At 41.0% G+C, this 25208-nt stretch overlaps 1 protein-coding gene across 7 annotated transcripts in view; it reads right to left on the reverse strand.

Annotated features, from left to right (window-relative positions):
• LOC132513879 (uncharacterized) overlaps positions 1–25208 on the reverse strand; it is a 146071-nt gene that overhangs the window by 103843 nt on the left and 17020 nt on the right. For 2 of the 7 annotated variants that reach the window (XM_060138534.1, XM_060138526.1), the window contains exon 3: positions 16017–16048. The exons of the other annotated variants lie outside the window; for them this stretch is intronic. In XM_060138534.1, the coding sequence (XP_059994517.1) occupies positions 16017–16048 (32 nt within the window). The remainder of the gene's footprint in view (positions 1–16016; positions 16049–25208) is intronic. 7 annotated transcript variants of the gene reach the window in all.

The raw sequence follows: 25208 nt of genomic DNA on the forward strand, positions 1-25208 counted from the left end.
AATAGGGAGATTATCCTGGATTATATGCGTGGGTTCCATGTTATCACACTAGTCCTGAGAAACTTTCCTGGCTGGATTAGAGAGAAGAAAGGGGAGAAGAAGAGATTGGAAGGGTAAGGGGGACTCAACCTACCATTGCTGACTTTGAAGAGGGAGGAAAGGGGGCATGAGTCAAGGAACGTGGGTGGTCTCCAGAATAGCCCTCAGTTGACAGCCAGCAAGGATTCAGGGATCACAGTCCTACAACAGCAGGAACTACAACAACCCAAATGGGGAAGGAAACAAGTCTTCCCTTAGAGCCTCTAGAAAGGAATGCAGCCTGTGGACATCTGGATTTTAGCCCTGTGAAACCATGTCAAACTTCTAAACTAGAGAACTATAAGATAATGCATCTGTGTTGTTTAAAATGCTAAATTTGTGGTAATTTGTTACAGCAACAGTAGAAAATTAACACAAGACATAAGCCTCCTGAGAGTTAATTATTCTTTGCCTGTTCATTTCATTTTTTAATTTTTTTTAATGTTGTATCTATTTTATTTATTTATTTTTGGCTGCATTGGGTTTTTGTTGCTGTGCGCAGGCTTTTCTCTAGTTGTGGCGAGTGGAGGCTACTCTTTGTTGCGGTGCGCGGGCTTCTCATTGAGGTGGCTTCTCTTGTTGCGGAGCACGGGCTCTAGGCACGCGGGCTCAGTAGTTGTGGCTCACAGGCTGTAGAGCACAGGCTCAGTAGTTGTGGTGCACGGGCTTAGTTGCTCCATGGCATGTGGGATCTTCCCGGACAAGGGCTTGAACCCGTGTCCTCTGCATTGGCAGATTCTTAGCCACTGCACCACCAGGGAAGCCCTCAAGTTTACTTTAGAAACAAGGATGCAGGCAAGCCAAGGGAAGAGTCTGCTTTAGTTGTTGCTATTGTTTCTCTTCTCATTTGTTTTCCTGACCAGCCCTGCCTGCCTCTGGAGTGACTACAAGCATCTTCTTTCCGGTGTGAACTTCCTCCAGAATGAGTGGGCCATTGGGTTGTGGTTGTGGACAGGTCAGTATCTGAGCTAATAAAGTAAGCAGTTTCTCCTCAGTGAATCACAGAATGTTGGAACTAGTTAGGGACCAATCTTATTTAGTGAAGTAAACAGATAACCAGAGAGTCAAAATGACTTCCCTGAGGATACACAGTGAGCTATTTCAGACCAGGGACTCTAAGACTAGTCTTTCAGCTTCCAGTTCAGAACATGGTTTCCATCACACTGGTGGTTCAAAAACTCAGCCCTGGATGTGCATAAAATCATGAGGGGAGCTTTTTAAAAAAACAGTGATGGGGCTTCCCTGGTGGCGCAGTGGTTGAGAGTCCGCCTGCCGATGCAGGGGACACGGGTTCGTGCCCCGGTCCGGGAAGATCCCACATGCCGCGGAGCGGCTGGGCCCGTGAGCCATGGCCGCTGAGCCTGCGCGTCCGGAGCCTGTGCTCCGCAACGGGAGAGGCCACAACAGTGAGAGGCCTACGTACAGCAAAAAAACAAAACAAAACAAAAAAAACCCCGTGATGCCAGGTCCCCACCCCAGGGATTCTGATTCAGCTGGTCAGCAGCGGGACCTAAATCAGTTATTATTTTTTAAAAGCTCTCCTTTTCTTATGTGCTTTACATCAAGCCTCTGAATTGTGGCCCGATCTCAGCGCACACTGAATTCTACTTAAAGGTCCAGATTAATGATAATTAATGTCCAGTATAACAAAGAGACCAGTACCAGTTCTATTCATGGTTACATAGGGTTTCATTAGATACAAAGCAAAAGCAAAATATTTAGTTAGATTTCCACATGTTCTTCCTTGTAAGAAGTTCTCTTTTTCCCTGTGCTCAATTACCTTCTGAGAGAAGACCTTTTGCCACTTAGAATGTCTGACAGCTGACTCCATTTCCTGCCCGGGACCCTATGCTGTCATTGTATCTTGTTCCTTTCCATGCTTCCCTCCCCAAACCTCAAGCCCAACGGTTGACAGCCCTCTTCTGGTGCTCACCACCTGCCGGCCTGAACAACCTTTGGCCTACCGTGGACACCTCCACGCTGCGCTGGGCCCGCAGCCATCCCTGCCCTTCAGCAGCAGCCACAGTTTTCCTCCCCAGAAGGTCTGCTACTGAAACCTGCCCCACACCAAGATCAGGTTGTTGGTGTCCAGTTGTACAGAGAAAAAATGATTTGCAGATGCTTTGATTTTTAAGATTAACATTTGGTTTATTAAAGTTAAAATTTAAAGCCTAGTATTTCTAGTATAAATCTTCATATTCTAGTTATTAATCAAGCAAAATTCAACAATCACTTTTAAGGTGTGTCTTCACAAATTAATTAAATGCCCTTAAGTAATTTAAAATTGACTTCGTAGATTTAGTATATTTTGCTTTTACTTTTGATTTTTTTTCTATTAGTGAGACCTTCTATTTGGCTCTCAAGTCATTGTAATATCATCAGATCTTCTGATCCTAATGGAATTACGTTGTAAACTTTTGTGCTTTATTGCATGATTTGAGTTGACCAAATTCTGTATTCTCCTCGTCTTTTCCTTTCTTGGCAAGGCCATAACTCACAAATTTTTAAATAGCCTCCTTTGGATTCTACATGTGTCTCCTGGTTTTGTTTGGCTCCACAATCATTAGGCTCTGTGCTGCTGACCGCCCCCCCCCATAGGCTAATAACACCCCCCACCTATGCCTTGCCTTGTCCTCAGTTTCTGACCCTCCTTAGGCCTGTGCTAACACCCCTTCCTAGACCAAGTTCCAGTGCTGAGACTCGACTTTTGCATGTTGCTCTTGTCTTTCCCGTTCCCGAGTGCCCTCTCCCCCTTCTCTACCCATCCTTCAAGGTTCATCTCAAATCCCACCTGCCTTGACCACAACCCATGGCGATTTCTCTCTCTTCCACACATGTACCACCACCCATTGCTGATACTATTCATTTTATATTACCTTGTGCATCATATTATTGCTAATTATTTTTTCCTGCTTTTTTTGTCTTCTCTCGCCTAGATTAGAAACTCTCAGAAGGTAAGAGCTGTGTTTTAGAGTGGTTACATCTCTGCTCGTGGCCTAGCCTGTTACCTTGGGCATGACGACAGCTCAATAAGACCTAGAGGGCATATGTAAATTCTGCTCCTGCCCAATATGCTATGGATGATCAATGACAACTGAGCAATATTAATCCAGACGAACCACTTGAGACCCATGGCACATCCTAATCAGGGGATAGCATGTCACTCTGCTTCTCAGCTTGCTTGATGCGGATTTACTGACTTCAGCCAGATAGTAAATTCCAGAGTATCTGGTACAGATTTTCCATCCTGAAATTACAATGCCTGTAGTTGTTCAAACACTTCTGTCTGAAAAATGTCCTCCCATGTGCTTAACTCCTACTAAAAAGAAAATGCTGAATAACACATTTCAGCATGCCTTACTTACGGACAATGAGTATGTGTGAAGAGACAGGGAATGAGCGAAGAAGCAGCTCACAAAAAAAGCCTTTTCTAGGTTTAGTTGTGTCAGGACTGCACGGGAAAACAGACCTTATTTTTATCAGAACTAAGTTTGCAGTTTCTTGACATACATGGAAGAGCAAAAGGGTATCTATAGTTCCCTCTACCCAGAGGAAGAAAATAGGAGAAAATGTTCACACGGCAAATGAACCATGTGTACAACCAAACCCCCAGACTTGAGATGTCTCTGATTTACTGCAGGAAACAGGGGAGTCTCCCACCTCAGCTATTGGTCTGGCTGGCGGTTTTAATTGAAAGCAGTTGCCCTCTCCCCACCCAGCCATGAGTATGACTCATCACCTGTCCCCCAGGCCAAGTGTTTTACAAAATACTGTGCATCACCATGGCAATAGCCAAGCATCTGCCCTCACTTGGGTGAGGTTAGACTAAGTACTATGTACTTAGTACTAAGTACATTTTAATTTATTTTTTGTTTCTGTTTATTTGACTAGTTATAGATTTGAAATATTAATCACAGGAAGAGGCCATTTGGTACGACAGAGCTGTCATACAGCAGTGCAAGAGGCAAAAAGAAAAGAGGGAGACCCAAAACAATAAAAGTAACTTTTTGTTACCAAAACAAATAACTTTTAACTTTGTCACAGACAACACTGAATGACCTGAGGAAGATGGGAAATAGAGATAATAATTACTGAGGTCTTACTATGAGGCATCCTAATCCTCCAGCATCACTTATTATTATTCCTGTTTTACAGATGAAGAAACTGAGACACTCAGAGCTTAAGGTTATACAACTGGTAAGTTACAGAGCCAGGATTCAAACTCAGGCAGCCTGATCCAAGAACCCACACTCGTACCAGCTATATCTGATTACCACAGCTTATAGGAGAGGGGGAGCCTCACAAGTTGTCTGATTGTGTTCTTTGTTGGTTTATTTGTTTTCCCAACTAAAGTCAAATTATATCAAGGCTTTAAAGACTAAAACAGGATGGATTTCTAATTTGAAGGTTAACTGATAAATAAGCAAAAAACGGAAGAAGTGGTACAGCAGAGACCAACTAGTAGGACGGACATGCTCCACACACAGATGCATGGAGAAAGTTCTGTGTTTGGTGCCAATCAACCTAAATTCCTCCTTATACCAGGCAGGCAGCTTCACTCTTCCACAACCACAGATTTGGCCCACTTTGGCCAGGCATCTCACAAATCCCAGCCCTCATCACAGGGGTGTTCTGCTGGGGACAGATCAGCACAAGTCCACCGCCATTACTGGAAACACAACCCACAGAACCTATCCTACCAACAGAGGGCCATCAGGGACACCAAGGACAGCGTTATATCCTGAAGAAATGTCCTTATTTGCCAGGATGCCCCATCTGCTGTTTGAATTGTTTGAACTCAAGAAAGGGCTATTAACTCTGGGTCCAGAGCCATTATTTAAGAAGATGAAAAGGGAGGCAGTGACCACATTCATTTAATGTGCAGCTAAGAATAGAGATTTGGTTGAACCTAAATTCAAAAGCAAAGAGAATTAAATATAATCACTTTTTAAGGCATTGAAGTGATTTAAGTATTCTGTCACTGTTGGCTAGCAGTTTTCTTAGACCTAATTCAGGTCATTAAAGGTAAGATGAAGTCCCTGTGGGCTTATGGCATTATGCTGTGTCATGATGCAAAATGGCTATGCCACAATAAACAAGTGCACCAGCCTGTCACTGTGAGGCCTGCCCCGGAGAGGTCAGCAACCTGTGGTGGCCAGAAATTCATCTCACCGTCACAGTGCGGACCCTGCAGTGGGGCTGCCTGGGCTCATCCCCTATCTCTGCCATCTCCTAGCTCTGGGACTGGGCAAGTTACCTTATTCTCTGTCCCTCAGTTTCATTACTCAAAATAGGGGGATAGTAATAGTTCCTACCTCTTAAGGTGATTGTGAGGATCAAAGAAACTAATTCATGCCAGGTGCTTCCTGGACATCCTGCCACACATTTCAATCTTAGATTTAAGAACTTGCCGTTCAGTTGAGCTTACTTATTTCTACCTGAGCTCAGCCTGACCTCTGAAATATGCTTTGTGGGGGAGGACAGTTTGCTTGCTAACTGGGAAATCACTATATAAAAAGTTTTTTTTTTAATTTATCTAATTTGTCTCTATGTTCCTCATGTTCAGTTTTTCTGAAGTATTTACAGCCAAAGGGGCCTCCGCAGAATACTGGAGCCCTAACAGGGCAAAGTCAAGCACAGTCACTTTTTAAAATCCTGTAACTCAGATCACAGTCCCAACCAAGCACCTGGATCAAGTTTGAAGGGGAGTCGGGTGGGGTCAGATGGATTTCAGAGAAACGAACCATAAAGCCACCTCCTTCTTTGCTATGAATCCGCTAATGCAAGGATGGCCAGCTCTGAGGAAGGGGACCCAATCCCCATTGTTTTAACTCACAGTACCCTTCAGCAAGAGGGGTGCAAGCTGCCATCAGCCACAGGGGTCTAGAGGTATCAGTCAGGGGGGCAGTGGGGGGCCATGGGTAATCTACCTTGCAGCTTTTTTTGCAATAGCAAAAAGGATTATTTGACCTGGTTGCATATTTACTTATTTAATTGCAGGGCCTTGTGGCAGGTACTCATGAGGAGAATAAAGTGCCAAAGGGCCCCAAATTGCCCCTTGCTTACTGCCACTTCTCTCATTTCATACTCTATGGCAGAAGTGTTCAGTTACATCAAGGATGTCTATCAATCATGTTTTAAGAGTATTTTGAGAATTTCCTATTTTCCCACTCTCCCCTCCCCCATCAAGATCAATGAGGCATCCAGGAGTATTTCAAAACTAGGCTTTGTCTCGATGTATTAGAAAAGGGAAAAAGACAGGCCATATAAATACTATTTGACCAGAGCCATTCTCCTGATTCGAGAACTTCCTTTTGAATTTCCAGCTAAATACCCCAATGTGACGGGCATGTAAATACATTCTTGTCCACTAGCTTGAAATGTTTCTCAAGAATGGGCCTAAAGCTGCTAATACTAGTAAGCTTACTGATACTCCAGTTCAGTTACAGGAGTTCTTGGATGATGTGACTTTCAGTAACTCTGCTTTACTGGGTTCTTGCTTCCCAGCTCCTCTACGTGGGAAGGGCTGGACACACAATGGCTATTACAGTTTCTAGGTACAGGCACTGGTTAAGATGTTCTGCATACCGGGTAGCAGCTAACTCAAATGCTTGGAGCTGGCAGGTGACAAATGAAGAGAGAGTGCCTGGGGGTACAACCCCATCTCAGTTCAGGTTTATTGCTGCCAGGTAGGAAAGACGGCAGATTTACAGATATTCCCACATTTTTAAGAGAAGCCAGAAATTCAGGTTGTTACATGAAATCTCCCGATTTTTAAAGTTGACAAATTACTAAAATGTTTTTCAGGGACTGCATGGGTGACTAAATATGTAATTCATAACCTCTGACCACTAATGACACCCCCTGAACATCTGCATCTCACCTTTAAAGGTCTGGTGACCTTGGAGCACTCATGATATTAAGTTAGTGTCCCACGCTACTCCTTGCTTAGGTGCCCACGGGCCTGGCTGTTGGACACCCATCATCTCATTTCACCCCCCACAACAACACTGAGTTAGAGACTAGTACTATTTCCACCCACAGATGAGAAAAGTGAGTCTTGAAGACTGTGAGTAACGTACCCAAGGTCCCAGAGCAAGTACACCTTGGGGATTTGTCACGGGGCAGCCATGCACTCTAGCTGAGGAGTGGGGCTCTACTGGCACCTCGGGCCTAAAATCCTGGGATTCCACCGGTCCCACCTCTCAGACTAGGGGTAATACTACATTCAAATTCAGTGTGGTAGGGCTTCCCTGGTGGCACAGTGGTTGAGAATCTGCCTGCCAACGCAGGGGACACGGGTTCAAGCACTGGTCTGGGAGGATCCCACATGCCGTGGAGCAGCTGGGCCCGTGAGCCACAACTACTGAGACTGCGTGTCTGGAGCCTGTGCCCCGCAACGAGAGGCCGTGACAGTGAGAGGCCCGCACACCGCAATGAAGAGTGGCCCCCGCTCACCGCGACTAGAGAAAGCCCTCGCAGAGAAACGAAGACCCAACACAGCCAAAAATAAATAAATAAATTTATTTAAAAATATATACATATATACGATATTTATTTTTTTAAAAAAATCAGTGTGGTAGGATGTTGACCACTCCAAATACAAAATGTATTTAATTCTTCTCCTTCAGTGAAGGAGTGTTACAGTTTTGCCAGTAAATATCTAAAATTAGCAATCTAAAAAGCTACTGTGAAGCAATTCCATGCCCTGCATTCAAATGTCTGAATCTGCAAAATTTGGCATAAAGAGTGTTAGTGGCTGCCAAACCCAAGGGAGGAGTTAAGGGGAAAGGTAAAGCATGGAGTTACTAGCTTTTTGTTTTGTTTTCCCATGACAGTAGTGAGAACTAGAGATTGTAAAAGCGGTGGAAAAAGCCGTGTAGACTTTTACCAGAGCCAGTTTCAATTTTTTTTAATTACGTATAACGGTGAATAGTTACCAAGCAACTGTAACCAAGTTACTACATCTGTAGTGACAACACACACACATGATCTTTCCAATGAATGGCTCCTGACTCATTTTCTCCAGTCCTTACTACCATCGCTCAGAGATCTACAGTAGCTTTGATATCATCATTCCTTTCAGTGAGCCAGAGGGAAAGAAAAAAATGTGACTGCCATGTGTGTGTGTGTATAAGTGAGAAATGGGGCAGGACAGCTAGAAAGGGAGTCAAATATCTTGATCAATTTCCCCAGCAGCAGGCTTAGTCAGATTAGCTTAGGACACGCTGATAAATTATAATGGAATCACTATTATTTGGGGAGAAGTGATTCAAGACTGACCAGCTTCTGATGTAAAGCAGTGGGGTGCAATGGTTACTCACACAGGCTCTGGCACCAGACTGCCCAGGTTTGAGTTCCGATTTCTTTACTTACCAGCTAGGTTTTCTTTTTTCTTTCTCTTTTTTTTTTTCCTTCCCGGCCACATAGCACGGCTTGTGGGATCTTAGTTCCCAAACCAGGGATTGAACTCAAGCCCTCAGCAGTGAAAGCACAGAGTCCTAACCACTGGACCACCAGGAAATTCCCTTGCTAGGTTTTCTTGAATGAGTTGCCTAAACTTAGTAAGTTTCAAGTTCCCTATCTGTAAATAGGGAATAATAATAGACCCTACCTAGTAGGGTTGTTGTGAGGATTAAATGAGTTTAAATAGATTAAATATTTATTTAGAACAGTGGATGGCACATACTTAGTACTCAACGAATGTCAACTTTATTATTATCATCTCTCCCAGTGAAAATCACTGGTAACTCAAAAATGCTGACCCCATCAACCAGTGTTTCTCATCAAGCATGATGTCACCTCTAGCCTGGGAAATTTACAAGTGTGATGTTTTGATGATCAGCAAGCACTGCCAGCACTCAGTGGGTAGGGTTAGGGCTGGCGTTAGATACTAGATGTTCTGCAATTCATGGGTCAGTGCAATGGTCAACGGCCCCACATCCTACACAACTTTATATATCCTCCCAGTCTTCATGTAGGTGAAAAAACTTCGATTATCTGAACCTGGAGCCTAATTCCATTTCACATATAAATGCAAAGCATTTTTTACACAGCTTAAATATTACTGAATTTTCCAGGAATGCAACTATCATAAACTTTATGTTATTCAGAACCTTCCTAAGAAGTGTTCACATTTTGTAAAATTAGATGACCAACAATGATTTGTGTCATCAGCATACCTGTATCAGCCAGTATCTATAGCTATTGCAATCACAGTGGTTCTATGTGTACTTGCAAGATTCTTATTGCATCATTATGTCTTCTAAGGGAGCTATGCCTGAGCAATTACATATTGGAACTGATAGTGTTTTGTTATAAATTACTTCCCTTTTATTTCTCTTTTACATGACTATTTGGATGTTAGGTTTTTTTAAGTTATGCATGTAGATGTTATATTATCTATGAATTTTGTTTCAGGAGAGTAAAGGGATCATTACAAAGTATTTGTTATGAAAGGGGATGTTGGACCATAAGTGATGGAAGGACCATACTCAGAGCCCACGATTAAAAGAGAATTCATTAACCAACAGATTATGCAAACAACAAATTCTTTAGTCAATAGATGTTAAGTATGTTAGCTATGTTGGGAACTGATGTAGCAGACAGAATAATGCCCCCCCACCAAGATGTCCATGTCCTAATCCCCAGAACATAAAAATATGTTAGATAACATGACAAAGGGAAATTAAGGTTGCAGATGGAATTGTTACTAATCAGCTGACCTTAAGCTAGGAATTATCCAGGTATGCCCAATGTAGTCACAAGAGTCCTTAAAAGTGGAAGAGGGAGGCAGAAGAGTGAGAGTCAAGGAAGATGTGATTAAAGAAAGGTACAGATTGCTGGCTTTGAAGATGGAAGAAAGGGCCTTGAGCCAAGGAATGTGAGTAGACTCTAGAAGCTGGAAAGGGCAAAGAAACACATTTTCCCACAGAGCCTCTAGAAAGGATCACAGTCCTGCCAACACCTTGATTTTAGCCCAGCGGGACCCGTGTTGGACTTCTAATCTACAGATCTGTAAGATAACAATACACTTGTGTTGTTTAAACTGCTAAACTTGTGGTAATTTGTTACAGCAGCAATAGAGAACCAATATACCTGAAAGTATAAAATATTACTAAATGAAAAAAGCAGAATTCAGAATACAGACACACACACACAGCCCACAGCTGGTTTTAAATTCAGGTGGACAGATGAGTGCAAAGGTGGTGCTGCAGTGATTCAAGATGGACAAGCTAGACCAGTGAGCAAGGGTCAGGAGACCGCCATCTGAGTCTGGCTCCACAACAGACTTGCTATATGGAGTTATAAGAACCAGTCATCTCTCTGGGCCTCAAGTGTTCTCATTCAAGTATTTACAGAACACCTGCTACTGATGAGGGTTTGGGCTAGGCTTTATGGAGTCAAAGAATGCGACCTTGTCCTTGGTCTCAAGGAGATTCAGTCACTGCAGGAGAGAAAGGGGGTGACTAGATGCTCTCTGAGGTCTCATTCATCTTTAACTGTCTGTAATCCTTGAGTCTAAATAGAATTTAATGCTTACTACCTTTCATGGATGGGTTTTGTTAGGTTGCCTGAGTCCATAAGTTTTTTTAGATTGCAGGAAGCAGTTACGTGAAGTTAGATCACTGAAAAATGTTCTCTAAAACAGTAAAAGAAAGCACAATCTCAATGCATCTCAATTCAAAGCACCTTTGTTAAACTTCCCCTTTTTTCCAAATTAAGGTATAGGTATTGCTATTACTTTCAATTTTTTTTTTTTTTTTTTGGTGGCACTGCGCAGCTTGTGGGATCTTAGTTCCCTGACCAGGGATTAAACTCTGGCCCCCAGCAGTGAAAGCACAGAGTCCTAACCACTGGACTGCCAGTGAATTACCCAATTCCATATCATTTTAATTCAGCGCCCCCCCCCCCCAAAAAAAAAAACCCAATGAGCACCCAGTAGCACTTAGCATTCTCCTCTCTTGGTAGTAATTATTTATAATGTCGGTGCTGCTGCCGTGTTCCTTTTTTTTTTTTTCGGTTGGGTCTTCGTTGCTGCGTGCAGGCTTTCTCTAGTTGTGGCGAATGGAGCCTACTCCTCATTGCAGTGCGCGGGCTTCTCACTGTGGTGGCTTCTCTTGTTGCAGAGCATGGGCTCCAGGCACACAGGCTTCAGTAGTTGTGGTGCGTGGGCTCAGTAGTTGTGGCTCTCGGGCTCTAGAACGCAGGCTCAGTAGTTGTGGTGCACGGGTTTAGTTGCTCCGCAGCACGTGGGATCTTCCTGGACCAAGGATCGAACCCGTGTCCCCTGCATTGGCAGGTGGATTCTTTTTTTTTTTAACATCTTTATTGGAGTATAATTGCTTTACAATGCTGTGTTAGTTTCTGCTTTATAACAAGGTGAATTAGCTATACATATACATATAACCCCATATCTCCTCCCTCATGCGTCTCCCTCCCACCCTCCCTATCCCACTCCTCTAGGTGGTCACAAAGCAGAGCTCATCTCCCTGTGCTACGCGGCAGCTTCCCACTATCTATTTTACATTTGGTAGTATATATGTCTACACCACTCCCTCACTTCGTCCCAGTTTACCCTTCCCCCTCCCGATGTTCTCAAGTCCATTCTCTACATCTGCGTCTTTATTCCTGTCCTGCTCCTAGGTTCTTCAGAACTTTTTCTTTTTTAAGATTCCATATATATGTGTTAGCATACGGTATTTGTTTTTCTCTTTCTGACTTACTGCACTCTGTGTGACAGACTCTAGGTCCATTCACTTCACTACAAATAACTCAATTTGGTTTCTTTTTATGGCTGAGTAATATTCCATTGTATATATGTGCCACATCTTCTTTATCCATTCATCTGTCGATGGACACTTAGGTTGCTTCCATGTCCTGGCTACTGTAAATAGAGCTGCAATGAACATTGTGGTACATGACTCTTTTTGAATTATGGTTTTCTCAGGTATATGTCCAGTAGTGGGATTGCTGCATGGTATGGTAGTTCTATTTTTAGCTTTTTAAGGAACCTCCATACTGTTCTCCACAGTGGCTGTATCAATTTACATTCCCACCAACAGGGCAAGAGGGTTCCCTTTTCTCCACACCCTCTCCAGCATTTATTGTTTGTAGATTTTTTGATGATGGCTATTCTGACTGGTGTGAGATGATACCTCATTGTAGTTTTGATTTGCATTTCTCTGATAATTAGTGATGTTGAATATCCTTTCATGTGTTTGTTGGCAATCTGTATATCTTCTTTGGAGAAGTGTCTATTTAGGTTTTCTGCCCATTTTTGGATTGGGTTATTTTTTTGATATTGAGCTGTTGTGAGCTGCTTGTAAATTTTGCAGATTAATCCTTTGTCAGTTGCTTCATTTGCAAATATTTTCTCCCATTCTGAGGGTTGTCTTTTCATCTTGTTTATGGTTTCCTTTGCTGTGCAAAAGCTTTTAAGTTTCATTAGGTACCATTTGTTTATTTTTGTTTTTATTTCCATTCCTCTAGGAGGTGGGTCAAAAAGGACCTTGCTGTGATTTATGTCATAGAGTGTTCTGCCTATGTTTTCCTCTAAGAGTTTGATAGTGTCTGGCCTTAACATTTAGGTCTTTAATCCATTTTGAGTTTATTTTTGTGTATGGTGTTAGGGAGTGTTCTAATTTCATTCTTTTACATACAGCTGTCCAGTTTTCCCAGCACCACTTATTGAAGAGGCTGTCTTTTCTCCATTGTATATTCTTGCCTCCTTTATCAAAAATAAGGTGACCATATGTGCATGGGTTTGGCAGGTGGATTCTTAACCAATGCGTCACCAGGGAAGGCCAGTGTTACCTATAATTTACATGTGTAGAGACAATTTTAAATGAGTACATTTTAAGACAAATTTGAGGTTCTTAAAAATAAGAGAAAAGGAATTCCTTGAAGGTCCAGTGGTTAGAACTCGGTGCTTTCACTGCCACGGACGGGTTCAATCCCTGGTCGGGGAACTAAGATCCCATAAGCCGCAGCTGCAGCCAAAAAAAAAAAAAGAGAGAGAGAGGAATAACCTAAAGGGAAGGGGAAAAAAATAGGGAGGAGAGTAAAATGCAATTAATGGTAGACAGGATTAGGAAGAAAGTTGAAAGAGCATGAAAACAAAACAAAAAATGTAAAAAAAAGAGGAACAGAAATGTGGTAGGAAAACAGCAGGGAGCAAAGTGAGACATCTCCTTCCATCTGTCAGCTTCATTTCACTTTATTCCTGCCCCTCATCCCCACACGCAGAGCCACACCCCTAGTCACAGTGCCCTTTGGCTTCTTTCTGAATTGTGCTGAGTCCTAAGGCTCAGTGGTCCTCTGATGCCCCCTGCAGGTCCTCAAGTCTAACTGCTCTCTTTTTTAATGTGATTTACCAGATGGTGCTTAATCTTTACATAGAAACCTGGGTCCAGCAATGAGAGAGAGCAACTACAGGCTTCAACAAGTGTATGTTTCTGGGAATGATATTGAGATTATGCCTTGGAATTCCTCATATTTATGAAATGAGATATTTCACCATGATTTATATTGTCAGAAAGACCTGAGTTTGAATTCCTGCTCTATAACTTACTAACTGTGTGATCCTGGGAAAGTTCATTAATCTCCTGAAGCTATTTCTTCACCTTTAAAATGGAGATATCAAGACAGACTTATCAGTTGCTATGAGATAAAGTGAGATATTATGGGTATAAAGTGCCTCATTCAATACCTAGTACCTGGTAGCTCCTCAGTAAGTGGTAGCTTTTATTACCTCATTCCAAAGAGAAAAATACTGAAATATTACATTAAGAGTTCTATATCCCTTGTCATACCAGAAACCAAGTAAATGTAAATAATAGTCTTATGTTCTTTATTCTTCCTCCCTCTCTCCTTTTGTTTTTTCGCCTATTCCTCCATGCTAAAGATGGTTGTAGTTTCTGTGGTTTGTGCTCTGAAGTGAGAAGTTCTAGAGGTAGAGCCCTTGCTACCTGCAGCTGTCAGCTCCCCTGTGAGAAAGCACTGTCCTCCGTGTGACGCATTTTCCAGGAGGGCCCTTAGAGCTCACAGTGCTATCATCTTGCAGCCCTAGAAAGTTGGCAGAGCCTCCACCTACAGACTTTTCACACAATAGATTTCTGTGCCTTGGAACCTGCTTTCTCTGACCTTAATCCCATTGGGGGAGGACATAGGTACTGCTCTTTAGCCACTCTTCATGTGTCTGCTGCACAGCCACACTGGCAGAGCACCCAAAAGTAACAATTCAAAAGTCTATCCCCTCTGCTATTCCAGAAGATTTGATGGTGAGAAGCACTACAGTCCAGGTTTCAAGGAGAACTAGTTAGATAGGTATTCTTGGTGGTAATTTCTGAGCTAGTTTGAATCGCTAAACATACTTCATCATCCTCTAGCATATTTAGTCCTGCCATGGATATAAGAATTGTAGAAATACGAGGGGAGCATCTTACCACTCTTTTTATGGAAGAGGAAAGAGTTGCCAAGATCTCATTTTATATATCTGTTGGCTCTTTTATACCCAATTTGGAAACCAAAAAGGTTAAATAATGGAGAAATCTATCTCTGTGTGAGGCCCAGCAGACTAAATTTTGAAGTTCTTCTAAGCCCCTAATAAGACAGTGGTCATCAGTTAAAGGTACAAACTATTATTAGGTATTGAGATAAACATACCTATTAGCTTATTAAGGAAAAATAGCCTTAAAGTATATTAGGAAATAATGATGTATAAAATTTTCCTAATTACTCAAAGGATGTTTCTAATTACCAAAAATTTTACTGACCAGAAATTCAGAGGATTCAGGATGGAAGAATTAAATGTGGTATAATCGATAAAGATATGGATCACTATGTTTATACCTGACACTAATATAATATTGTAAATCAACTATGCTTCAATTTTTAAAAAGTAAATGGAAGAAATAGATAATTATCTAAATGTATTTGTGGCAGGCAGAATAGTGGGTCCTGACAGATGTCTACATCTAGTCCCCAGAACCTTGGAATATGTTACCCCACATGGCAAAATGGACTTTGCCAGATGTGACTGAGTTAGGGATCTTGAGATCCTGGATTGTCTGGTTGGGCTCAGTGTAATCACAACAGTCCTTAAGGTGTGAAAGAGGCAGGCAGAAGAGTTAAAGGAGTTGTGATAACATAAAGAGAGGTTGGATTTATATACAATTGCTGCCTGGGGGCCCAAACCAAGGAATGCGGGAACCCTCTAGAGGCTGGAAAAGGCAAGGAAACAGACTCTCCCGCAAATCCTCCAGCCCTGCTTACATCTCGATTTTAGCCCCATGAGACCCATTTCAAAGACCCCAGAACTATAAGATAATAAATTTTTGTCACTTTAAGCCACTAAGTTTTTTTGTTTGTTCCAGCATCAATAGGAAACTTTTTTGGCTATTAAGGTTAATGTGCATTTTGGTGAGAACATATTGATCAAAATTGTCAGCAAATTCTGTGATGTTCTTTTTGTGTGTGCTCAGTGATACTATAAGGTAATTTTAAAAGAAATGAAAGGGGAAAAAATTTTAAGAAAGAAATGGAAGGCAGAGTTACTATAATCTAAGTGGAAGGATTAAAACCACAAACTTTATGGAATATATAGCTGTAAGCAGTTCCACAGAGACACAAAAAGAGGGTAATAAAAATGCTATAAGGAATCTGGTGTTATGCCCAATGCATGTCTCCACAACTAGTAAGATATCACAGCTGTCAGTGGACTATTAACCATGCTTAAAGCCCACCTCTCCCCATATAGAATATCAGCCTAAAAATCCAGATTTATAGTTTCTCAAGGCTCCTAAAAAATGGCATGCACTGGAGAAAGAATATTTAATAAGCAAAGAGCTCTATAACGTTGCTGTTGCTTCTCAATATCTATCAACATTTTTATGTAGGATTACCTAAAGTATATATAAGTCTCAGAACAGGCATACCTCAGAGATACTGTGGGTTTGGCTCCAGACCACTGCAATAAAGCAAATATCACAATAAAGCAAGTCACATGAGTTTTTTGGTTCATATAAAAGTTATTTTTACACTATACTGTAGTCTATTAAATGTGCAATAACATTATGTCTTAAAAAGTACATACCTTTATTTTAAAATACTTTATTGCTAAAAAATGCTAACCATCATCTGAGCCTTTAGCAAGTCATAATTGTTTTGCAATAGTAACATCAAAGATCAATGATCATAGAGCACCATAACAAATATAATAATGAAAAAGTCGGAAATATTTCAAGAATTATCAAAATGTGACACAGAGAAACAAAGCGAACAAATGCTGTTAGAAAAATGGCGCCAACAGACTTGCTCAACAGATGGTTGCCACAAACCTTCACTTTGTAAAAAAAAATAATACAATATCTGTGAAGGGCAATAAAATGAGGTATGCTTGTACATTACCCTCTGAGTTAGGCCAGATTATCAGAAAGCTGTATACATATACTATTTTGTTTTGCCTCCCCTGCTGGGTCTCTTCCATTCGCCTTGAATTTCTTTCACTGGACTTCAGTGCCATTGCTTATATTGAGAGACATTACATGGTAGAGCCCTTGAGAGACTTTTTGCTGTCTTTGAGAAAGTTCTTTGCTTCATTATATATTGAATAGAATCCCCTCTATGAGAACCTCTGTATAAATCCATGTCTTAAGGTCTCAGTACCAGAAACAGGTAAGCTGCTTCTAAGCAGAGGGTGATTCTGCTTTTTAACTCTTATAGAAATATAATATACATCACGTTACACAGTTGTCAAAAACCACAGAACTATACAACGTAAAGAATGAACACAAATGTAAATTATGGACTTCAGTTAAGTAACACTATTGGTTCTTCAATTATAACAAATGTACCACTAATGCAAGATGTTAATAGTAGGAGAAACTGGAGGAGAGGGAGTATATATAGGAACTCTCTGTACTTTCTGTTCAATTTTTCTATAAACCTAAAACTTCTCTAAAAAATAAAGTCTTTTTAAAATATACATACAGGAGATTCTGGGAAAATAGCGGCAGCAGTGGCAGCAGCACAGCTTTTCGATCTCTGAATCCTCACATAAAATCAGATAAGCAACTAGAAAGCAAAACTAAACCCCACGGACATTCACAGTAAAGCTTTAATGATGAAGTATCCCCATGAACCCCCAAATGAAAGCAAGCAGGGACAAATCAACAGTCACAAAACCTGCACTGTATCAGCATGTGTGAGAAGAAGGAAGAAATGAGGCAGTGTATGATGGACCTGAGAACAGAACTCCAAAAGAGCAACAGGCACAGAAGGCATAGGTGAAACTGGGAGAGTACAAAGGGTACCCAGTAAGGACTGAGGAGGCTGGGGCAGTTTGGCCCCTATGAACTCTCAGAACTCAACTCCCAGGGTTTCCTTCTAGAACAGGGCCCCCTCCTGGAGAGAAAATGCAGGGAGTAGAATCAAAATTGAGCAGGACAAGGACAAGAGAGAGGTAAGGTCCTGATCAAAGTCCAGGAAGAACAGATCCCACAAATCTCAGAAAGCAGGCTTCATATTTTTAACATTATACCAAAACACAGAGGGGTCTTTGTGAAGTTATAAAAAGCTTTCCTGCCTCATTCTAAAAGTTCAGGAAGAATACATAAAAATCAGCAACAAAAAAGGATTTAGGTTGAATTCTCACAAAGTTGTTATGTTAAAAAAAAAAAGAGTAAGGAACAGAATAACATCCCTACAAACAACAGAGCATCCAGAAAGACATACCCACAAAACAGACCAAAGCGGTAACCTATTATTTCAAAATGAGCTGCAAGACATTAAGAATATGATATAAATCTTACGTGCAGCTCAGTGGGTTTATACAAATGGATATACCCATGTAACCACGGCTCATTTCAAGAAGTGGAACATTACCAGCATCCTTGTGGATCCCCTTGTGACCTCTCCTTATCAACAATGGTGTTACCTCCCCAAAGGTAAAACCATCTTGAGTTCTATCATTTTAGTTGTGCCTGTTTTCAAAGGTTGTAGAAATGAAACTTAAAAATACCTTTGCGTGCCTAGCTTTTTTCTCTCAATATTATGAGATTGACCAGGCTGTTGGGTCTATTCTTCATCATTGCAGTAAAGACACTGTATGCGTTTACCACAACTTTTCCGGTCTACTGCTGGTCAATATTTGGGTTGCTCCCACTACAGTGCTATTATAAAAGACGCTACTATGGACATTCTTTTCCTTGTCTCTTTCAGTCACTTCTGTTAGGTATATACCGTAGGAATAGAACTGCTGGGTCATAGGGAGTGTATATGTTCAGCCTTAGTAAATACAGCCAAAGTTTTCCAAAGTGGTTTTGTCAATTTAAACTCTTACTAGCTGAGCATGAGGATTCCAGTTTCTCCACTTCCTTATCAAAATTTGGTATTGTCAGGGTTTTTTTAGCAGCTATTCTATTTTTTAGCAGCTATTTTTAGCAGCTATTCTATTCTATACACACCTATTCTGATAGGTGTGTACCTGTTAATTTGCATTTCCTTGATGACTAAGAAAGATGAGTACCCTTTTATTTGCTTTCTAATCATTTGGATATCCTCTTTTTTGATGTGCCTGGTCAAGTCTTATGTATGTGTGTTGTTAGACTTTTCCTTATTGGTGTGTAGGAGTTCTTTATACTTAAAGTCCTTCATCAGATGTGTGTTTTTGCAAATATCTTCTCCCATTCTGAGGCTTGCCTTTTCATGATTACTGGTATCTTTCAATTAATAAGAATTCTTAACTGTAATGAAGTTCAATTTATCAATATATTTCCTTTATGGTTAGCAATTTTTGTATTTTGTTAAGAAATATTGCCTCTTTACGTCCCTCTTCGTTTCCTGGTGCACGAGGAGGGGATTAAGAACGCTGCTTGAGAGAGCTCCAGGGACGGGCGCGAGCCGCGGCTAAGAGTGCGGAGCCCAGAGACGGACATGGGACGCTAAGGCCGCTGCTGCCGCAGCCAGGAGGCCTGTGTGCGAACACAGGTCACTAGCCACACGCCCTTCCGGGGAGCCTGTGCAGCCCGCCACTGCCAGGGTCCCGGGATCCGGGACGGCTCCCCCGGGAGAGCGCTCGGCTCGCCTCAGGCTGCAGCGTCACGCCGGCCTCTGCCGCTGCAGGCCCGCCCCACACTCCGTGACCCTCCCTACCCCCCGGCCTGGGTGAGCCAGAGCCTCCGAATCAGCGGCTCCTTTAACCCCGTCCTGTCTGAGCAAAGAACAGACGCCCTCCGGCGACCTACACGCACAGGCGGGGCCAAATCTAAAGCTGAGCCCCTGGGAACTGTGAGAACAAAGAAGAGAAAGGGAAATCTCTCCCAGCAGCCTCAGAAGCAGCGGATTAAAGCTCCACAATCAACTTGATATACCCTGCATCTGTGGAATACTTGAATAGACAACGAATCATCCCAAATTAAGGAGCCCTGTGGATGAAAGGCTCTTGGTGCTGCAGCCAGGAGTCAGTGCTGTGCCTCTGAGGTGGGAGAGCCAACTTCAGGACACTGGTCCACAAGAGGCCTCCCAGCTGCACATAATATCAAAAGCAAAAATCTCGGAGAGATCTCCATCTCAACGCCAGTACCCAGCTTCACTCAACGACCAGCAAGCTACAGTGCTGGACATCCTATGCCAAACAACTAGCAAGACAGGAACACAACCCCACCCATTAGCAGAGAGGCTGCCCAAAATCATAATAAGTCTACAGACACCCCAAAACACACCACCAGACGTGGACCTGCCCACCAGAAAGAGAAGATCCAGCCTCATCCACCAGAACACAGGCACTAGTACCCTCCACCAGGAAGCCTACACAACCCACTGAACCAACCTTAGCCACTGGGGACAGACACAAAAAACAACAGGAACTACGAACCTTCAGCCTGCAAAAAAGGAGACCCCAAACACAGTAAGATAAGCAAAATGAAAAGACAGAAAAACACACAGCAGATGAAGGAGCAAGATAAAAACCCACCAGACCTAACAAATGAAGAGGAAATAGGCAGTCTACCTGAAAAAGAATTCAGAATAATGATAGTAAGGTTGATCCGAAATCTTGGAGATAGAATGGACAATAGAATGGACAAATTGCAAGAATCAGTTAACAAGGACCTAGAAGAACTAAAGATGAAACAAGCAACGATGAACAATACAATAAATGAAATTAAAAGTACTCTAGATGGGATCAATAGCAGAATAACTGAGGCAGAAGAACGGATAAGTGACCTGGAAGATAAAATAGTGGAAATAACTACTGCAGAGCAGAATAAAGAAAAAAGAATGAAAAGAACTGAGGACAGTCTCAGAGACCTCTGGGACAACATTAAACGCACCAACATTCGAATTATAGGGGTTCCAGAAGAAGAAGAGAAAAAGAAAGGGACTGAGAAAATATTTGAAGAGATTATAGTTGAAAACTTCCCTAATATGGGAAAGGAAATAGTTAATCAAGTCCAGGAAGCACAGAGAGTCCCATACAGGATAAATCCAAGGAGAAATACGCCAAGACACATATTAATCAAACTGTCAAAAATTAAATACAAAGAAAACATATTAAAAGCAGCAAGGGAAAAACAACAAATAACACACAAGGGAATCTCCATAAGGTTAACAGCTGATCATTCAGCAGAAACTCTGCAAGCCAGAAGGGAGTGGCAGGACATATTGAAAGTGATGAAGGAGAAAAACCTGCAACCAAGATTACTCTACCCAGCAAGGATCTCATTCAGATTTGATGGAGAAATTAAAACGTTTACAGACAAGCAAAAGCTGAGAGAGTTCAGCACCACCAAACCAGCTCTACAACAACTGCTAAAGGAACTTCTCTAGGCAAGAAACACAAAAGAAGGAAAAGACCTAAAATAACGAACCCAAAACAATTAAGAAAATGGAAATGGGAACATACATATCGATAATTACCTTAAATGTAAATGGACTAAATGCTCCCACCAAAAGACACAGATTGGCTGAATGGATACAAAAACAAGACGCATATATTTGCTGTCTACAAGAGACCCACTTCAGACCTAGAGACACATACAGACTGAAAGTAAGGGGACGGAAAAAGGTATTTCATGCAAATGGAAACCAAAAGAAAGCTGGAGTAGCAATTCTCATAACAGACAAAATAGACTTTAAAACAAAGACTATTAGAAGAGACAAAGAAGGACACTACATAATGATCAAGGGATTGATCCAAGAGGAAGATATAACAATTGTAAATATTTATGCACCCAACATAGGTGCACCTCAATACATAAGGCAAATACTGACAACCATAAAAGGGGAAATCGACAGTAACACATTCATAGTAGGGGACTTTAACACCCCACTTTCACCAATGGACAGATCATCCAAAATGAAAATAAATAAGGAAACACAAGCTTTAAATGATACATTAAACGAGATGGAGTTAATTGATATTTATAGGACATTCCATCCAAAAACAACAGAATACACATTTTTCTCAAGTGCTCATAGAACATTCTCCAGGATAGATCATATCTTGGGCCACAAATCAAGCCTTGGTAAATTTAAGAAAATTGAAATTGTATCAAGTATCTTTTCTGACCACAACGCCATGAGACTAGATATCAATTACAGGAAAAGATCTGTAAAAAATACAAACACATGGAGGCTAAACAATACACTACTTAATAATGAAGTGATCACTGAAGAAATCAAAAAGGAAATCAAAAAATACCTAGAAACAAATGACAATGGAGACACAACGACCCAAAACCTGTGGGATGCAGCAAAAGCAGTTCTAAGGGGGAAGTTTATAGCAATACAAGCCCACCTTAAGAAGCAGGAAACATCTCGAATAAACAACCTAACCTTGCACCTCAAGCAATTGGAGAAAGAAGAACAAAAACACCCCAAAGCTAGCAGAAGGAAAGAAATCATAAAAATCAGATCAGAAATAAATGAAAAAGAAATGAAGGAAACAATAGCAAAGATCAATAAAACTAAAAGCTGGTTCTTTGAGAAGATAAACAAAATAGATAAACCACTAGCCAGACTCATCAAGAAAAAAAGGGAGAAGACTCAAATCAATAGAATTAGAAATGAAAAAGGAGAGGTAACAACTGACACTGCAGAAATAAAAGAGATCATGAGAGATTACTACAAGCAACTCTATGCCAATAAAATGGACAATCTGGAAGAAATGGACAAATTCTTAGAAATGCACAACCTGCCAAGACTGAATCAGGAAGAAATAGAAAATATGAACAGACCAATCACAAGCACTGAAATTGAAACTGTGATTAAAAATCTTCCAACAAAGAAAAGCCCAGGACCAGATGGCTTCACAGGCGAATTCTATCAAACATTTAGAGAAGAGCTAACACCTATCCTTCTGAAACTCTTCCAAAATATAGCAGAGGGAGGAAAACTCCCAAACTCCTTCTACGAGGCCACCATCACCTTGATACCAAAACCAGACAAGGATGTCACAAAGAAAGAAAACTACAGGCCAATATCACTGATGAACATAGATGCAAAAATCCTCAACAAAATACTAGCAAACAGAATCCAACAGCACATTAAAAGGATCATACACCATGATCAAGTGGGGTTTATTCCAGGAATGCAAGGATTCTTCAATATACGCAAATCTATCAATGTGATAAACCATATTAACAAACTGAAGGAGAAAAACCATATGATCATCTCAATAGATGCAGAGAAAGCTTTTGACAAAATTCAACACCCATTTATGATAAAAACCCTGCAGAAAGTAGGCATAGAGGGAACTTTCCTCAACATAATAAAGGCCATACATGACAAGCCCACAGCAAACATCATCCTCAATGGTGAAAAACTGAAAGCATTTCCACTAAGATCAGGAACAAGACAAGGTTGCCCACTCTCACCACTCTTATTCAACATAGTTTTGGAAGTTTTAGCCACAGCAATCAGAGAAGAAAAGGAAATAAAAGGAATCCAAATCGGAAAAGAAGAAGTAAAGCTATCACTGTTTGCAGATGACATGATCCTATACATAGAGAACCCTAAAGATGCTACCAGAAAACTACTAGAGCTAATCAATGAATTTGGTAAAGTGGCAGGATACAAAATTAATGCACAGAAATCTCTGGCATTCCTATATACTAATGATGAAAAATCTGAAAGTGAAATCAAGAAAACACTCCCATTTACCATTGCAACAAAAAGAATAAAATATCTAGGAATAAACCTACCTAAGGAGACAAAAGATCTGTATGCAGAAAATTATAAGACACTGATGAAAGAAATTAAAGATGATACAAATAGATGGAGAGATATACCATGTTCTTGGATTGGAAGAATCAACATTGTGAAAATGACTCTACTACCCAAAGCAATCTACAGATTCAATGCAATCCCTATCAAACTACCACTGGCATTTTTCACAGAACTAGAACAAAAAATTTCACAACTTGTATGGAAACACAAAAGACCCCGAATAGCCAAAGCAATCTTGAGAACGAAAGAAGGAACTGGAGGAATCAGGCTCCCAGACTTCAGACTATACTACAAAGCTACAGTTATCAAGACGGTATGGTACTGGCACAAAAACAGAAAGATAGATCAATGGAACAGGATAGAAAGCACAGAGATAAACCCACGCACATATGGTCACCTTATCTTTGACAAAGGAGGCAGAAATGTACAGTGGAGAAAGGACAGCCTATTCAATAAGTGGTGCTGGGAAAACTGGACAGCTACATGTAAAAGTCTGAGATTAGATCACTCCCTAACACCATACACAAAAATAAGCTCAAAATGGATTAAAGACCTAAATGTAAGGCCAGAAACTATCAAACTCTTAGAGGAAAACATAGGCAGAACACTCTATGACATAAATCACAGCAAGGTCCTTTTTGACCCACCTCCTAGAGAAATGGAAATAAAAACAAAAGTAAACAAATGGGACCTAATGAAACTTAAAAGCTTTTGCACAGCAAAGGAAACCATAAAGAAGACCAAAAGACAACCCTCAGAATGGGAGAAAATATTTGCAAATGAAGCAACGGACAAAGGATTAATCTCCAAAATTTATAAGCAGCTCATGCAGCTTAATAACAAAAAAACAAACAACCCAATCCAAAAATGGGCAGAAGACCTAAATAGACATTTCTCCAAAGAAGATATACAGAGTGCCAACAAACACATGAAGGAATGCTCAACATCACTAATCATTAGAGAAATGCAAATCAAAACTACAATGAGATATCATCTCACACCAGTCAGAATGGCCATCATCAAAAAATCTAGAAACAATAAATGCTGGAGAGGGTGTGGAGAAAAGGGAACCCTCTTACACTGTTGGTGGGAATGTAAATTGATACAGCCACTGTGGAGAACAGTATGGAGGTCCCTTAAAAAGCTACAAATAGAACTACCATATGACCCAGCAATCCCACTACTGGGCATATACCCTGAGAAAACCATAATTCAAAAAGAGTCATGTACCAAAATGTTCATTGCAGCTCTATTTACAATAGCCCAGAGATGGAAACAACCTAAGTGTCCATCATCGGATGAATGGATAAAGAAGATGTGGCACATATATACAATGGAATATTAGTCAGCCATAAAAAGAGACGAAATTGAGCTATTTGTAATGAGGTGGATAGACCTAGAGTCTGTCATACAGAGTGAAGTAAGTCAGAAAGAGAGAGACAAATACCGTATGCTAACACATATATATGGAATTTAAAAAAAAAATGTCATGAAAAACCTAGGGGTGAAACAGGAATAAAGACACAGACTTACTAGAGAATGGACTTGAGGCTATGGGGAGGGGGAAGGGTAAACGGTGACAAAGCGATAAAGAGGCATGGACATATATACACTACCAAAAGTAAGGTAGTTAGCTAGTGGGAAGCAGCCGCATAGCACAGGGAGATCAGCTCGGTGCTTTGTGACCGCCTGGAGGGGTGGGATAGGCAGGGTGGGAGGGAGGGAGACGCAAGCGGGAAGAGATATGGGAATATATGTATATATATAACTGATTCATTTTGTTGTGAAGCTGAAACTAATATACCATTGTAAAGCAATTATACTCCAATAAAGATGTTAAAAAAAAAAAAAAAGAAAGAAATATTGCCTCTACAGTCATGAAGATCTTCCATGTTATCTTC

The sequence above is a fragment of the Lagenorhynchus albirostris genome, chromosome 2 (genome assembly GCF_949774975.1).
Source record: "Lagenorhynchus albirostris chromosome 2, mLagAlb1.1, whole genome shotgun sequence".
Lineage (NCBI taxonomy): Eukaryota > Metazoa > Chordata > Mammalia > Artiodactyla > Delphinidae > Lagenorhynchus > Lagenorhynchus albirostris.